Source organism: Hemiscyllium ocellatum, chromosome 33 (assembly GCF_020745735.1).
Source record: "Hemiscyllium ocellatum isolate sHemOce1 chromosome 33, sHemOce1.pat.X.cur, whole genome shotgun sequence".
Lineage (NCBI taxonomy): Eukaryota > Metazoa > Chordata > Chondrichthyes > Orectolobiformes > Hemiscylliidae > Hemiscyllium > Hemiscyllium ocellatum.
This window is the reverse complement of record NC_083433.1, coordinates 23,055,608-23,072,861: the sequence shown is the minus strand read 5'-3', so window position 1 is coordinate 23,072,861 and position 17,254 is coordinate 23,055,608. Positions and strand designations below refer to the sequence as shown.

Below are 17,254 nucleotides of genomic sequence, written 5' to 3'. Positions count from 1 at the left end.
GATTTGCTTTCATAAGCAGTTCCTATACAATTGAAGATTAGGCAATCTATTAATTCAATAGCATTTTGCAAAATAAAACTCAATGAATAGCAAAGATTAATGTAATTCTACACTTCCTTCAGCAGCTACAGTGCCAATTTAGTGGTGGTTTTCTCATCTCTGAGTCAATGAGGTTAGACTTCATTCCAGGCTCTGACTGTACAATTGGACTGACATTACAGTGCAGTCCTATGGGAGTACCTATTGTCAGAGGTGCCATTTCTCAGAAAAAACATTAAATTGCAGACTTTGAAGGTGGGTACAAAAGCTTCAGTGGGACTACCTGGTAGAAACTTGGGAATTCTACCTTGGTTCTAGGTAGCATTGTGCACAGCAATTATTTTGATTCCCAACAATATTATGAACCAGATTCTCAGATATTTTATATAGTTGCTGGTTATGGGATATTTCTGTGAGTAAGTTGGTTACTATGTTGCCTTACATTACAACAGTGTCAAAGTCCAAAAATCAAATACTTTCTTTCTTGCAAAATGTATTGTGCCATCCGGTGGAGATGAAGTCTGCTACATAAATTTAAGTCTTTCTCAAGAGAAATGTAAATTTTTACAAACAAAATCTCCTGCTCAGAAACTGCATTTTCTCAATATTGTAGATTGATAATTACAAGTAGGTTAAAAGGGTAATTGTTATCTTTGTCGAAAGTGGGGTGCTGGAAAAGCACAGCAGGTCAGGCAACATCCAAGGAGCAGGAGTATCGACATTTCAGGCATAAGCCCTTCATCAGGAATTCCTGATGAAAGACTTATGCCCGAAATTCGATTTTCCTGCTCCTCAGATGCTGCCTGACCTGCTGTGCTTTTCCAGCGTCCCACTCTCAACTATTTACTTACAAACACCATGTGCACTACACTTCTATCTGTTGGTTTTGAATAGGAAAAATATGTTTTTGTTTGTTTTACTGTGCTCATTGATATAGGAGTCGCCTGGAAGTGATCTGGCACTATGTGACAACAGGAACTGGAATAATAATGTTGCTAAAATTATGGTTAACCATGGCGACTTGATTGTGCTGACATCTGGCTCTGAAGCTCTGCAATCTGGTGTAATTAAATAGATGCTGAAATAAAGGCAGCATTGTATTTGTTTTGTCCTCAACGCACCCGCAGAATGACTGTAATGGTGGATGAATTGAAGGAGATGAATTTGCGTGAGAAATCAGTGTAAATACCAGCATCTTCCAAAGAAAATTGAGCTCTGCTTTGAAAGGTGAGGACGTAATGGTACAGTAGTAATATCACTAGACCTAGTAATCCAGAGGCTTAAGCCTATGTGTTAGGGACATTTTTCAAAGCCCACAGGAGCTAGTGAAATTTACATTCAAGCAATAGATTTTATTTTAAAATCTGAAGTTGAAAGCTAGTTAGATCAGGAAACCATCATTATAAACTAATCAGACACAGTAATTTCTTTAGGCAAAGAAATCTGCTGTTCTTGTCTTAATCCTTATTTTAGCAATTCATGGGATACACTCTGCTAGCTAAGCATGTATTTATTGTCCATTCTAATTTGCCTTTGAGAAAGTGATAGTGAGCTGCCTTCTTGAACCTCTGCAAGGAGAGGTGATGGCCTAGTGGTATTATCAATAGATTATTAATCCAGAAACTAACTAATGTTCTAGGGACCTGGGTTTGAATCCTGCCGTGGCAGCTGGTGGAATTGGAACTCATTTTTTAAAATCTGGAATCAAGAATCTGTTGATGAACATGAACTCATTGCTGATTGTCGGAGAAAACCATCCAAAACCATCCAAGAAAATTAGGGAAGTAAACACATGGCTAAGGGGTTGGTGTGGGAAAGAGGGATTCCACTTCATGGGGCATTAGCATCAGTTTTGGAACCGGGGGGGGATCTGTACCGTTGGGACGGTCTCCACCTGAACCAATCTGGTGCTAATGTTCTAGCGAAGAGGATAAATAGGGTGGTCAGTAGGACTTTAAAATTCGAGTTGGGGGGAAGGGAAAGTGAAAGAGACAGGGAGTATGGAGTTAAATGGAAAGATAAGCAAGAGGATAACATGTATGCAGGTGGATTTAAGCTTGAGGCAGACTAGGAATGCAACAAAAAGGAAGGATAACTTGGGACATCTTATGACTTCCAATACTTCTAATGATAAGAAAGTTAGCATTAAGGCACTTTACCTGAATGCTCGTAGCATTTGTAACAAAGTAGATGAACTAACAGCACAGATCATCGTGAATGATTATGATGTGGTAGGCATCACAGAGACATGGCTGCAGGGGGGTTCAGGACTGGCAGTTAACATCCAAGGATTTACAACTTATCGAAAAGACAGGGAGGTGGGCAGAGGGGACAGGGTGGCCTTGTTAGTTAAGAACAAAATTAAATCTATGGCACTGAATGACATAGGGTCGGATGATGTGGAGTCTGTGTGGGTGGAATTGAGGAACCACAAAGGCAAAAAACCATAATGGGAATTATGTACAGACCTCCTAACAGTGGTCAGGACCAGGGGCGCAACATGTACTGGGAAATAGAAAAGGCATGTCAGAAAGGCAAGGTCACAGTGATCATGGGGGACTTCAATATGCAGGTGGACTAGGTAAATAATGTAGCCAGTGGATCCAAAGAAAAGGAATTCATGGAATGCTTACAGGATGGCTTTTTGGAACAGCTTGTCGTGGAGCCCACAAGGGAACAGGCTATTCTGGACCTAGTGCTATGTAATGAACCAGTCTTTATAAAAGATCTTAAAGTAAGGGAACACTTAGGAAGCAGCGATCATAATATGGTAGAGTTCAGTCTGCAGTTTGAAAGAGAGAAGGCAAAATCTGATGTAATGGTGTTACAGTTAAATAAAGGTAATTGCGAGGGCATGAGAGAGGAACTGACGAAAATTGACTGAAAGCAGAGCCTAGCGGGGAAGACAGTAGAGCGAAAATGGCAGGACTTTGTAGGTATAATTGAGGACACTGTACAGAGGTTCATCCCCAAGAAAAGAAAAATTATCCGGGGAGGGATTAGACAGCCACAGCTGACAAAAGAAGTCAGGAAACATATCAAAGAAAAAGAGAGATCCTGTAAAGTGGCCAAGAGCACTGGGAAATCAGAAGATTGGGAAGACTACAAAAACAAACAGAGGGTAACAAAGAGAGAAATAAGGAAGGAGAAGATCAAATATGAAGGTAGGCTAGCCAGTAATATTAGAAATGATAGTAAAAGTTTCTTTCAATACATAAGAAACAAACAACAGGCAAAAGTAGACATTGGGCCACTTCAAACTGATGCTGGAAGGCTAGTGATGGGAGATAAGGAAATGGCTAGAGAACTTAATAAGCACTTTGCGTCAGTCTTCACAGTGAAAGACATGAGTAATATCCCAACAATTAAAGGGAGTCAGAGGGCTGAGTTGAGTATGGTTGCCATTACAAAAGAGATAGTGCTAGAAAAACTAAAAGGTCTTAACGTTGACAAATCTCCTGGCCCCGATGGGCTACATCCTAGAGTTCTGAGGGAGATGGCTGAGGAAATAGCGGAGCGTTGGTTGAGATCTTTCAAGAGTCACTGGAGTCAGGGAAAGTCCCAGATGATTGGAAGATCGCTGTTGTAACCCCCTTGTTCAAGAAAGGATCAAGATAAAAGATGAAAAATTATAGGCTATTAGCCTAACCTCGGTTGTTGGTAAAATTCTAGAATCCATCGTTAAAGATGCGGTTTCTAAATTCCTGGAAGAGCAGGGTCGGATTAGAACAAGTTAACATGGATTTAGTAAGGGGAGATCGTGCCTGACTAACCTGTTAGAATTCTTTGAAGAGGTGACAAGTAGGTTAGACCAGGGAAACCCAGTGGATGTGGTCTATCTAGACTTCCAAAAGGCCATTGATAAGGTGCCACAAGGGAGGCTGCTGAGTAAGGTGAGGGCCCATGGTATTCGAGTTGAGCTACTGGCATGGATTGAGGATTGGCTGTCTGACAGAAGGCAAAGAGTTGGGATAAAAGTTTCTTTTTCGAATGGCAGCCGGTGACAAGCAGTGTCCCACAGGGTTCAGTGTTGGGGCTGCAGCTGTTCACGTTATATATTAATGATCTGGATGAAGGGACTGGGGGCATTCTAGCGAAGTTTGCCGATGATACGAAGTTAGGTGGACAGGCAGGTAGTACTGAGGAAGTGGGGAGGCTACAGAAGGATCTAGACAGTTTGGGAGAGTGGTCCAGGAAATGGCTGATGAAATTCAATGTTAGCAAATGTGAGGTCTTGCACTTTGGAAAAAAGAATACAAGCATGGGCTACTTTCTAAATGGTGAGAAAATTCATAAAGCCAAAGTACAAAGGGATCTGGAAGTGCTAGTCGAGGATTCTCTGAAAGTAAACATGCAGGTTGAATCCGTGATTAAGAAAGCGAATGCAATGTTGTCATTTATTTCAAGAGGGTTGGAATATAAAAGCAGCGATGTGCTACTGAGCATTTATAAAGCTCTGGTTCGGCCCCATTTGCAGTAGTGTGTCCAGTTTTGGGCCCCACACCTCAGGAGGGACATACTGGCACTGGAGCGTGTCCAGCGGAGATTCACATGGATAATCCCTGGAATGGCAGGTCTAACATACGAGGAACGGCTGAGGATCCTGGGATTGTATTAATTGGAGTTTAGAAGGTTAAGAGCAGATCTAATAGAAACTTATAAGATAATACATGGCTTGGAAAGGGTGGACGCTAAGAAATTGTTTCCATTAGGCGAGGAGACTAGGACCCGTGGGCACAGCCATAGAATTAGGGGGGGTAAATTCAGAACAGAAATGCGGAGACATTTCTTCAGCCTGAGAGTGGTGGACCTGTGGAATTCATTGCCGCGGAGTGTAGTGGAGGCCAGGACGCTAAATGGCTTCAGTGCAGAGATTGATAACTTCTTGATGTCACAAGGAATTAAGGGCTACGGGGAGAATGCTGGTAAGTGGAGTTGAAATGCCCATCAGCCACGATTAAATGGCGGAGTGGGCACGATGGGCCGAATGGCCTTACTTCCACTCCTCTGTCTTATGATCTTATGGTTCATTGATGTCTTTCAAGGAAAGAAATCTGCCATCCTTACCTGACTTGGCTTAAACGTGACTCCAGATCCACAACAATGTGGTTGACTCTCAACTGTCCTCTGAAATGGCCTAGCAAGCCAGTCAGTTCAAAGACAACTTGGGATAGACAACAAATGCTGGCTATCCAGAAATGTCCATGTCCCACAAGTGAATAAAAAAATGTCCGTGTGGTAAAAACCCCTGTTAGGGAGAAAGTTCCTGGACATTTGACCCAATGACACTGAAGCAATGGAGGTCACATAAACCTAGAATAATGACAATGGTGGATAATGAAGAATTCAGGGATAGTAATAGTAACCCTGAGGAATATCTACAGGGAAGCCCTGTAGCTAAGATAATTGGGCCCCAAAAATCACAAAGATCTTCCTTTGTACCAGGTATAATTCTGACCAACATTGATCCAATTTGTTACACGGCCATGTGTCTCACAGCATTGACTTCTATCTGCCATGCATGAACCTTAGAGACCTGCATAGACAAAATTAAAGAAACATAACAAAGTCCCCCATGCACCACCCTATCCCACCACCCAGCCCTTTCCAAACTATTGCCAAACAGCATCGCCATTAATGTTAAATTGAACTGTCTCCTGTGTTAACATTTCTGGCAATGAGGTCAGCACAATTATCACAATCACTGCAAGTACTGGACATCGCCGCTAATCTGTTACCTTTTTGTTTCAGGATAAAGTGTTGGAACATGACATTCCAGTATTTGCTTGGAAGCTCAGGAATTGCTACCTAAGCAGGGATTTTGCGCTTTGGGAGATTCCATTCGTGTCTGCTCTTCATCTTCTGGTTTAACTTGATCTCAATGGGAATTCAGCCAGACTAAAGTGAGTTATTTTTCTTGTCTTGTCTTCTAGAAAAATATCCCGCTCTAACCAAAATGAATTTTGAATAATTTATCAATGTGCATTATTCTCTTTTCAAAACATGTAAATCCATCATATGAAATATTCCAATTTTTCATGTGTTTTTCTATTTATTTCTTTCTCACCAAAGGGAATATTGATCATAGTAACTCCAGGAGCTAGGGTAGGCCTATCAGACTCTGAAGCCTATCTGCCATTCTGTAAGATATGGCTGATCTGCCCCAGATTTCAACTCCTGTTTTGTGCTAGTTCATCATTGCCCTAGACTCTACAATATTTCAATAGTCTATCTACCACCTCTTTAAATACTTTCAGTGATCTATCCTCCACAACTCTGCAGTAGAGATTTCCAGACATTCACTACCTTCTGAGAGAAGAAATTCCTTGGTATCTCAGTTTTAAATGAATGTCCCTTTGTTATGTACCTATGTCAGTTGGTGCAAAATTCTCTCAGTAGTTGAAATATCTTCTCAATATCTCCCCTGTCAAGTCCCCTCAGAATCTTATATGTTTCTTGAGTGCAGCTGCTACTTAATACATGACTGATTCACATTCTGCTGCAGTCCCATTATAGTAACTTATTTTTTATGGTATATGTGAGGTCATGACTTTCAAAACGAACAGAAACACAAATCATGTATATAAATCAAAATTCAGAAATTTAGTTAGAAGAAAAGTTTAAATTATTCAGTCACTTTTGGACACACAATCAAGGCCGTGTTGCTTTAATTTTTAATTTTTAGACCATAATAATGCTGTACATTTCTTCTTGATTTGTCTCCTTTAATGAGGGTTTTAGGTTGCTTCAATCTGCTGGCCATGCTTTCCTTTCTTTCCAAACCAGAGGCTTCAAATTTTTGACTTCTCATGTTAATTCTGCTCAAGTTACTGGGGGGGGGCAAACTTTCACACTCAAATTGGATATGCAGAGTTGGAAAAATTTCCAAACTTAGCACCAATCCTTCATCACAGAGTGACCAATCAAAGCAATTTGTAATCCCAAACCTGAAAGGGACAGAATCTGTGAAGAGCTGCCTCGGTTAAATGTTCCACCCCTGTCTATATACAATGGAAATGCATTCGCTGTGATCTTATTTGTCTATGGAAGGTGCATTTCGCATGTTGGCTTTTTTAAGAAGAAATTTTTTAAAAAAGCTTTTATTGTTAATTTATGCTTCTTGTCTCATGCCTATTTAAATACTGTGGTGACTAGTACGTTAATATTTTTCTTTTGTGTTTTTAGTTTTAAGATAAATTGAGGCTTGATAATTGAGGATAATTGACAAATTCTTCTCATTCTGCTTCTACATGGCTGCACTGCCTAGTAAATGAGTTAGTTATAATGAAAAAGTAGCCTTTGAAAATCAAAAGGTAGCCCTTGAGAAAATCTTAAGAAAACTCTTGAAATTATTATTTTGATGAAAGGCCAGATTCAAAAAAAGTGGTGCTTTTCACATCATATGAACAACCAAGTGATGTGCAATTGTCAGTCAAAGCTATGGTTGTAAAGTGTAGCATATTGAAACTAATGTTTTCAATGGTCTTCATAAATATGGCATAGAGTACAAAAGCAAAGAATTTTCTTGTTGAACTAATATAAAACAATTTGACCCTGCAATGATTGTGATTTCCAATTCTGGACACCAGAATGATATGAAAGCTTTGAATAGACTTTACAAGAAATTTACACTAGAACGGTTCCTGGGATAAGGAATTGCAAAGAGACTGGCTAAGATTAAACCCAAGAAAGCTGAGGGGATTTGATGAAACTATATAAAATCATAAAGTGTTGATAGAATAATAGAAGCTGTTTCAAGTAGCTGGTAAATTGATAAGCAGATGGCTCAGATTTAATTTCATAAGTTGATTGGCAAAACAATTGGAGATAGCACATGGAAAATGTTTAGAAAAAGTGGTTAGAATTTGGAATGCACAACCTATGTGATATTGTATTCGATACAGATTCACATTCATGGTCAAAAGAAAATTGAAAATATACTTGGAGAAAAAATATAGGTAAGTAATAGATTGGAGGAAGGAGGACTGATTAGATTTTTCTTGAAAGGAACTGGTGCACTCAGTGGGCTAAATGACATTTTCCTATGCTGATCTACTCTATTCTTTAGGATCTAAAGCACATTACAAAGGTGCAAGACAAAGTTGGTGAAGGTTAAAAGGAGTGTCATTTTATGGGTCCTGGGAACAGGAGAAGCCTTGGCCCATTCATTGTAACTCATTCCACCTCATGTCTCCTACCCAACGTCCATAGTCTCTCAAATCCTTCTTGCCAAACTGACAGAATCACAGAATTGTTATACCACAGAAGGAAGCCATTTGACCCAAAATGTCTACATTGGCTCTCTGAGTGAGCCTGTGCCCCTTTATCCACAGCCATGGTTCTTCACTTTCCATGCAAGCCTACCTTCCAGGATATCTCACTCCTCTGTACTCAACACCATAGTCCTTTATAACCTCTATGTCAACTTTCCAACTTTATTCCTTCCATGCCAACACACTTTGAATCCATCGTGAGGGGTTCAGAAAAGAATTACAAGGATGTTGCCAGGGTTGGAGGATTTGAGCTGTAGGGAGAGGCTGAACAGGCTGGGGCTGTTTTCCCTGGAGCGTCAGAGGCTGAGGGGTGACCTTATAGAGGTTTACAAAATTATGAGGGGCATGGATAGGGTAAATAGGCAAAGTCTTTTCCCTGGGGTCAGGGAGTCCAGAACTGGACGGCCTAGATCTAGGGTGAGAGGGGAAAGATATAAAAGAGACCTAAGGGGCAACTTTTTCACACAAAGGGTGGTACAGATATGGAATGAGCTGCCAGAGGAAGTGGTGGAGGCTGGTACAATTGCAACATTTTAGAGGCATTTGGATGGGTATACAAATAGGAAGGGTTTGGAGAGATATGGGCCGGGTGCTAGCAGATGGGGACTAGATTGAGTTGGGATAGCTGGTCAGCATGGAGGGTTTGGACCGAAGAGACTGTTTCCATGCTGTACATCTCTATGACTCTATGAGCAGACCTCAGCAGCCATGTTGAAATGTAATAAAATAAAGTTCTATGTATGTATTGCCATCTTCACTATATTTAAAAAACACAGTCATTGATTAGAACCATTCAATAGATTTGAATTCATTGATGTTCATCATTCCTTATAACAAAGATTTTTATCATAGCCCCACATCAAAACCAGCTAATTCCTTTATAATCACTTAGAACAACCAAACAAACTGTAAATTTATGACTGCATCCCCCTCCCCTCACTGCAGTAATGATAATGTTTCTTGACTCTTTCCACAACTAATTGCATAGCAATTACCCTCAGGCTGATGTCAACAACATTTAATTTTAAAATTTAATGAGCGGGGATAAGTACATCACATCTGGGCAGTTCCATAGATCTAATCCATTTTTATGCACACTCAGACCTACTGTTAACAATATCAAAGGGTCAAATTCTCAAAGTTGTAAATCCCAAAAGTCATGTTTCAGAAACTTTAATGATGAAAAAATTGCTCTTAACTGAAATGGCTTCACTTTGAAATGTGCCAAAACCTCCAGGGATATGTGAAATACATCCTGCCCTTGTTTCCACTGTACCCTTTCAAAGAAACTAGTGAGTGCTGTGTTCAGGAGCTAGGTATTCAGAATCGATCATATATACTGACATGTAAATTAGGAACAACAGTAGGCTATTCAGTCCCTAGAGCCTGCTTCGCATTCAATAAGATCCTAATTGATCTGACTGCTGCACATTCCCACCTTCTCCCAATAATCTTTCATTTCCTTGCTCATTGGAAAACTAGTCTTCAAAATATGCAAAGATTCTACTTTCACCATCTTTTGAAGAAGAATGTTCCAAAGACTCAACCCTCTGTGGAAAAAGAATCTCCTCATCTGTGCCTCAACTGGGTGATTCCCTTATTTTTAAACAGTGACTCCTAGTTCGAGATTCTTTCACAAGAGAAAACATCCTCTTCACATCCACCTTGTAAAGACCCCTCAGTATCTCAGAATCAGGACTCTAGGACCATTTTGGAATGATGTCCTTCCATTTTTTCAAGGATTTTGGCCAGGAAATTATCTAGATGAAAGTCGCAATGGGAGTGATACCATCAAATGTACCACCTCAAAGGACCAACACAGTAGATGCATGGAAACCACCTGTAAGTTCCTTTCCTCATTTGGAAATATGTCATCATTCCTTCATAGTCATTGGGTCAAAAATCTGCAACTGCCTTTCAAGTTGTGCTGTTGTGGTGCTTACACTGAAAGGACTACAGCTGTTCAAAAGAAAGCTCACAATACCGTCTCCAAGGCAGTTAAGGATGAACACTAAACAATGGCCCAGATCAATATGCCCACATCCCATAAATAATTGGAAAAAAAGGTCTTGTGATCATGATCTATCTTGAGATTTTCCACTCTTTAAGTTCCAGAACTTGACGTTAGCATTGTGGAACAATGTCAACTAGATTCTCAACGTTTCTTACAGGGTTAGAGGAAATGTCATTAGGATAGTTGCTTTGATTCTCAGATGCACATTTATCAATGGTTTCATTCTGAGCAGCACTGGTGAATGTCTGGAATTAGTCTGCCCCTAATAATGAGACTTGTCACTGTCATTGATAGTTGGAGAGAGCAGAGGGAGGACACAATAATCTATTTATGATTTTGAAGTAGTATCAGTTTTTCTGTAAAAATTATGGCACAATAAATCAAGAAATGTCTTTCTTCCTAGGTGTACACAGAGCAAAATGACACAGCCAATCAGGGAGCCTCTGCAGAGGAGGAAGTCTCTTGGGCCAATGTCTCCAAATGCAGCCAAGAGACTATATCGCAACCTGTCCTTCAGACTAAAGGGTGGTTCCAGCTCGGAAGAAGCCTGTCTCATTAAAAAAATAGAGAAAGAAAGAAGCAAGAAATCTTCATCGCTGGTATGGATTCACAATTTAACTCTGATTATCAACAGTTTATTAAGCTAGCTTTTGGAGAAGTTGGTGGACTGGCCTTAATACCCCTAAGCCCAGGCTAATGTCTTGGGGACATGGTTCAAATCCCACAACAAAGCTTGTTCAATTTAAATTCAATTAATTACTCTGGAATATAAAGCCAGTCTTAGTGATGGTGACCCTGACAAGTACCACTGACTGTTATAAAAATCCACCTGGTTCACAACTCCCTTGAGTAAAGAAAATTTTCCATCCTTACCTGTCTGGTCCACCTATAATTCCAGACCCACAGCAATGTGATTGACTGTTAACTATCCTCTGAAATGGTCTAGCAAGCCACTGAGTTCAACGACAGTTCTAGATGGGCAATAAATTCTGGCCTTGCTGGCAATGTCTGTATTCCAAAAAAGAATAACAAAAAAAGGAAGGTACGCTGAGGATAAATCCAGAACTCTCCTAATTTACAATCTTTGTCACCACCATTATTCTCAGCATTTGTGTACTGTGAATTAGGGAAGAACCAGTTGGATTTGTAATACTGCAATAGATTGCTCTGCTTAGCAAGTTTATTCAGTATTGATGTTCTATACCAGTATGTACATTCATATATTTCTAATCAAGGATGTGAGGTACATAACACTGAAAATGGTGCAGATGTCTCTACCACTGTCAGATCTGACAGAATCTCAATGACCACAGTAACAAACTCAAGAACTACCCACAAACCAGGGCATTTTGTTCTACATTCTAACTTGCACCACCTTCAGGAGCAGTGAACATTTAAATGCCTAAGATGTAAAATCTCAATGTCCAATGTCAGATGCTGAGATGGTTGAGTCTTTGGATTGTAATAAACTCACAGTATATAATTACACTAGGGTTCAATGTAATTCCACTCTTTTAAACCAAAGTATGACTTGAAGAGCACACTGACATCTCAAAAGTATTGTAGTAAAATGCCACAGTGCAAATGAATCACACTGGAAAAATATACCCGCATTGTGACTCATATCGTAAGTTGAAAAGAAATGTGCATCATTGCCTCTCAGACTCGCTAATTCTACAGAATGGAGTCTGTCATTGCTGTTGCCATAGAAACCAGTCACAGCCAGGTTTTCCAACAATCGTTCCATTTTTCAGTTCCAGATAAACTGAATGCTGACAGTCACATAAACAATTCTGAAAATAAAAGTGATTCATAAAACAAAAATATCAAAGGGAGGAAAAGAACTCTGTGGCTAATCAGGTATTAGTGATGGTACAGAGGGATCGCTCTGGGTCAGTGTTCTGGGGCTGGTTACCAGAAACTGAACTGCATCAACCACATTGACAGTGGTTATAGGAGCAGATCAGGGGCCAGGAATCCTTTCAAAGTAATTTACCTTACATCTCTTTTACGCCTACCCACCATCTACAACACACAAATAGGGAGTGTGATGGAATATTCTCCATTTCCCTGGATGAATGCAGCTCCGTCAACACTCACAAAGCTAGGTGCCATCCAAGACAAAGTAGCCTTGTTGACTGGCACTCACTCGCTACTTTCATTGTACACTCCTTTCACCACTCACACAGTGGCAGCAGAATGTACCATCTACAACCAACTCACCCAGACTCCTTCCACAGCATCTTCCAAACTCTCAACCTCCACCACCTAGAGGGACAAAGGCATATGATACATGTGAACACCTCCATTAGCGAATTTCCCTCTGGAAACACACCATCCTGACTTGAATCTATACTACTGTTACTTGTTGCTGGATCAAAATCTCAGAACTCCTTTCCTAATAGCAGTGTGAGTGTTCCTATATGCCAAGGATTGCAGCAGTTCAAGAATGTTGTTCATCACTGCCTCTCAAGGGCAATTAGGAATGTGCAATAAACGCTCACCCAGCCAACAATACTGATATCCCATGAAGTATCTATGGTGAAGTCTATGGATCAGTATCTAATCAGAGATAGTACAAGTAGTATTCATATGCATAGAGCGGGATCACAAATGTTTGATTTCTTCTGTCTGAATTGTCTGTAATTTGTCTGTCAACTATTAGAAATGCTGAAGATGGGAGTGTGGTGGGGAGGGTGGGACTGGAGCTGGGAAAACACAGCTAGGACCTCATGTGTTCATTTAAAGCATTGAAGAGCTATTTGTGATACACACATTTCTTCTTAATTCTGAGAATTTGAGCTGTGGCAAAAAGCCTGCACTCTTTATAGTAATGCACAAGTTCAAGTCGATCATATGGAACCATCAAGCAGAAATCAGATCAGTGTTAACTGGGTGACATTAAATATTTTATTAGAGGATTTTCTTATAAGAAGGAAAAAGAGGGAAAGTAGTGAGTGAGAAAGTCTGTGTGCTTTTTCAGCATCACACTTTTTGACTGTGAATCACTACATGACTGGGATGCAGAGAGATACCAATCTTAATCAATAAGTGATATGCAGGTAGTCTGAAAGGGATCCTAAGCAAGTGTGGTTTGGTATCTGTTTCCAGCGGATGCTTTGTGATGGGTCAAAGCAGTTCCATAGTCTCAATATTTGGAAAAAATAAATTTGCTCAGTTGGTCTCTCTATAAGCTCCAAAATCAAGATACAGAATGATATCTTTCAAAATTGCATGAGGGTGTTTTACCTTTTAAATTCTAGAATATTCAGTACGATTCAATCTTTGATGCTGTGGAACATGAAGACCTTGATGCAGTTCAACGGATACTTAATCAACCAGGCACACAGGATGACCTGAATGAGGTTACCAGCAATGGACTTGTACCACTGGATATTGCTGTGCTGACTAACAACATCTCAATGGCGAGCCTCTTAATGAATGCTGGAGCCAGGGATAACCATCAGTGTGAGTAGAGAATGCTGAAGGCTTCACTTTGATTCACTTCTTCTTGTTTCCTTGTGTCTGAGGTGGAACTAACTGATAATCTGGATTAACACCACTATGAGATTCAACAATACACTTACTGTGATAAGCCTAAGTGGTCAAATTTTGCTTTTCCTTTTAAATATCAAATATTTTGTAAGTTCCCCCTATTAATTGGCCTGGTTAAGAATTGGCAACCTCTCATTCTCTCAACCAGTGTACAAACTATTGAGTAAATGATACTGTTTCCTGAAGCTTTCATTGCTGCATCAATCAATCCAGTTGTGACAAGAGGACATTGAAAAAAGTTGGAAAAGATTAATCCCATTTATTTCATTTATATTAAATGGAAGTTCCCCAAGAACCAGGAGAATCCACTTTGATACTCTAGCCTGTGGGGAATTAAATGAGCACCTGCAGGGTTAGAGTCGCTCTTCAATCAGCCAGATTATGCAAGGAAGAATTTATTCAGGATTCCCGCTTCTGATTTCAATCCAAGGATCCTGTGTTGACAGGTTTGAGCACAATTATAAAAGCCACCATGAGTTAAATAGTCATGCCTAAGCTGACCCACATAGAATGACGGGAGTGCTGTGCTGGAAAAGCACAGCAGGCCAGGCAGCATCCGAGTAGCAGGAGAATTGACATTTCGGGCAAAAGCCCTTCATCAGGAATGAGGCTTGTGAGCCAAGGGGATGGAGAGATAAATGGGAGGGGCTGGAGCTGGGGGAAAGGTAGCTGAGAGTGCGATAGGTAGATGAAGGTGAGGGTAATGGTGATAGGTCGGAGAGGAAGGTGGTGTGAATAGGTGGGAAGGCAGATGGACAGACCATAAGGGGAGTGCTGAGTTGGAAGGTTGGATCTGGGATAAGGTGGGGGGAGGAGAAATTAGGAAACTGGTGGAAACCACATTAATCCCATGTGGTTGGAGGGTCCCAAGGCAGAAGATGGGGTTTTCTTCCTCCAGGCATCGGGTGGTTAGGGTTTGGCGATGGAGGAGGCACAGGACTTGCATGTTCTTGAATGGGAGGGGGAGTTGAAGTGTTCAGCCACGGGGTGATGGAGGAAGATCGCCTCATCTTCTGCCTTGGGTCCCTCCAACAAAATGGAATCAATGTGGATTTCACCAGTTTCCTCATTTCCCCTCCCCTCACCTCATCCCAGATCCAACTTAGCAACGCCCTCATGTCCTGTCCTATCTGTCCAACTTTCTTCCCACCTATCCGCTCCAACCTCCTTTCCGATCTATCACCATTACCTCCACCTTCATCTACCTATCACAATCTCAGCTACGTTTCCCCCCCAGCTCCACCCTCCTCCCATCTATCTCTCCACCCCCTTGGCTCATAAGCTTCATTCCTGATGAAGGGCTTTTGCCGGAAATGTCGATTCTCCTGCTCCTCGGATGCTCCCGGACCTGCTGTGCTTTTCCAGCACCGCACTCTTAACTCTGATCTCCAGCATCTGCAATCCTCACTTGCTCCACATAGAGTGACACCTTAATTGAAAAAGCTGGGAGGCTGCTAACATAAAATATCGCATATCCAGGAGATTAGAAAATGTATAATAAAGTTAAAGGAAAAGAATCATTTCCATTTTTATGAAGTTTATAGTCTGTAAAATAATATAAAATGTAGTCACTGGAAATGCAAGAAACAGAGCAGACAATTTGTCCATAGCAAAGAGGTTCATACAGCAATAATTACCAGATTATTTGCTTCATGGTGTTAGTTGTAGGATATATAATGACCAGGTACCAGACAATGCTCTTTGACTCTTCCTTGTAAACATGAAATCCTTTACTCACCTGGGAAGATTGGCAGTTCTGTTTAACATCTTGTCTGAAAGACAACAACTCTGAAAGTGCAGCACCACCTCTATATGAGTAGTGAGTCGAAAAGTGTGGTGCTAGAAAAGCACAAGCTGTCAGGCAGCATCTGAGGAGCAAGAGAATCAATGTTTCGAGAATCAGCCCTCCTGATGAAACATAGATTCCCATGCTGCTTGGAGGCTGCCTGACTGGCTGTGCTTTTCCAGCGCCACACTCTTCGAGTCCGATCTCCAACATCTGTAGTACTCACTTTCTCCTAATGGGAGTAGTGAGCCTAGATTTTATGTTCTTCTCTAAAATAAGGTTTGTGTACAAAGCTATGTGACTTTTCAGTCATGTAAGCCCTGATAGATGTTGTCCTGGGTTATGTAATGCCCATTATTCTGGAGTTAGTCTGCCATTCTGATGAAGTTTGACCCCAGGCAATCTTCCATGCTCTGGTCATTTTAATGTTAACCGTGATCCTTCCCCCTTGGGCTTTAGAGTAGCTTTTGCTGCAAGAATCTTTATAGATGTTACTGATATCCAGTTCCAATCAGCACCATTCATTCCATCAATCTGAGAGCAATTGCACAGTCCCTATCAGTCTGTGTCCCTCATCCAACTTTGAGATATTGAAATAAAAGCAGAAATTGCTGGAGAAACTCTACAGGTCTGGCAGCATCAGTGGAGAGAGAGCCACAGAGTTAACTTCAGTATGTCTGTTCTGAGTTCTGAAGAAGAGTTAACTCTGATTTTCTTTGTCCACAGATGCTGCCACAGCTGCTGAATATCTCCACCTCTTACTGTTTTATTTCTGATCTCCAGATTCTGCACTGTTTTGCTTTTATCTTGGATATTGGGCACCTTTCAAACTGCATTCAGTCACGAATAGAAGAATGTATGTCAAGAGGACGTGTTTCCTTCATTTGTATTGTGGATAATGTAACAGTACAGTGACATCTCTAAGTAATATTGCACCTACGTCCCAAAATTCATTTGAAGCTGGTGTGAAAACAATGACGGTTTATCAACTTTCTCAGTCTTGTACTATTTGTATCCTCATTCTCTTTTTCTCTTTTCTCTACATTCTTCATGCTGATGTTCTGTCCTTCTAGTCAATGAAGGCAACTGGGAAATGCACCTGACCACTTTAGTGAGCAAAGCAACACAGAAAATTACAGAACTATTAGAACTCAGGACTGAATCTTCAGAGGCTGATTTCTACAGTAAGACCAGGGAACTCCGGACTTGGAGGTTCAGACAAAAGCTGTATAAGCAAATGAAAACTGCTTTTGAGAATGCACGTAAGTACATATAGTTAGTGAAACTACTTTAGAGGCTGACGAATCACTATTTTACAGAGTCTATATGTCTCTCAGCAAAGTTCATTCTTCAAAGAGAATGATATGGTCATCAAAGTCAGCAAGTGTTGCTTGTTAACCTTTTATTGGATCCACTACCCTATACAGGATTTTACTGAAAGGTCATACACTGGTTGTTCCTATGGGGAGTGATATGTCATGGATCTACTTCTGTAGCTACCTATGTGGTGTGGTCCAGATTCTAACCCTGTATGAGCTAGATATTTTCTTTATTTCTTTCCATGTATAGCAAGAAAATTAAAAGAAA

General features: G+C 40.7%; 1 protein-coding gene across 3 annotated transcripts in view; it reads left to right on the top strand.

The window, feature by feature from the left end:
• Positions 1-17,254, top strand: part of LOC132831237 (ankyrin repeat and fibronectin type-III domain-containing protein 1-like) — a 125,111-nt gene that overhangs the window by 46,584 nt on the left and 61,273 nt on the right. For all 3 annotated transcript variants that reach the window (XM_060849246.1, XM_060849249.1, XM_060849247.1), the window contains exons 2-5: positions 5,791-5,942; positions 10,730-10,925; positions 13,590-13,794; positions 16,741-16,929. In XM_060849246.1, the coding sequence (XP_060705229.1) occupies positions 10,746-10,925; positions 13,590-13,794; positions 16,741-16,929 (574 nt within the window). In that variant the 5' untranslated portion in view covers positions 5,791-5,942; positions 10,730-10,745. The remainder of the gene's footprint in view (positions 1-5,790; positions 5,943-10,729; positions 10,926-13,589; positions 13,795-16,740; positions 16,930-17,254) is intronic.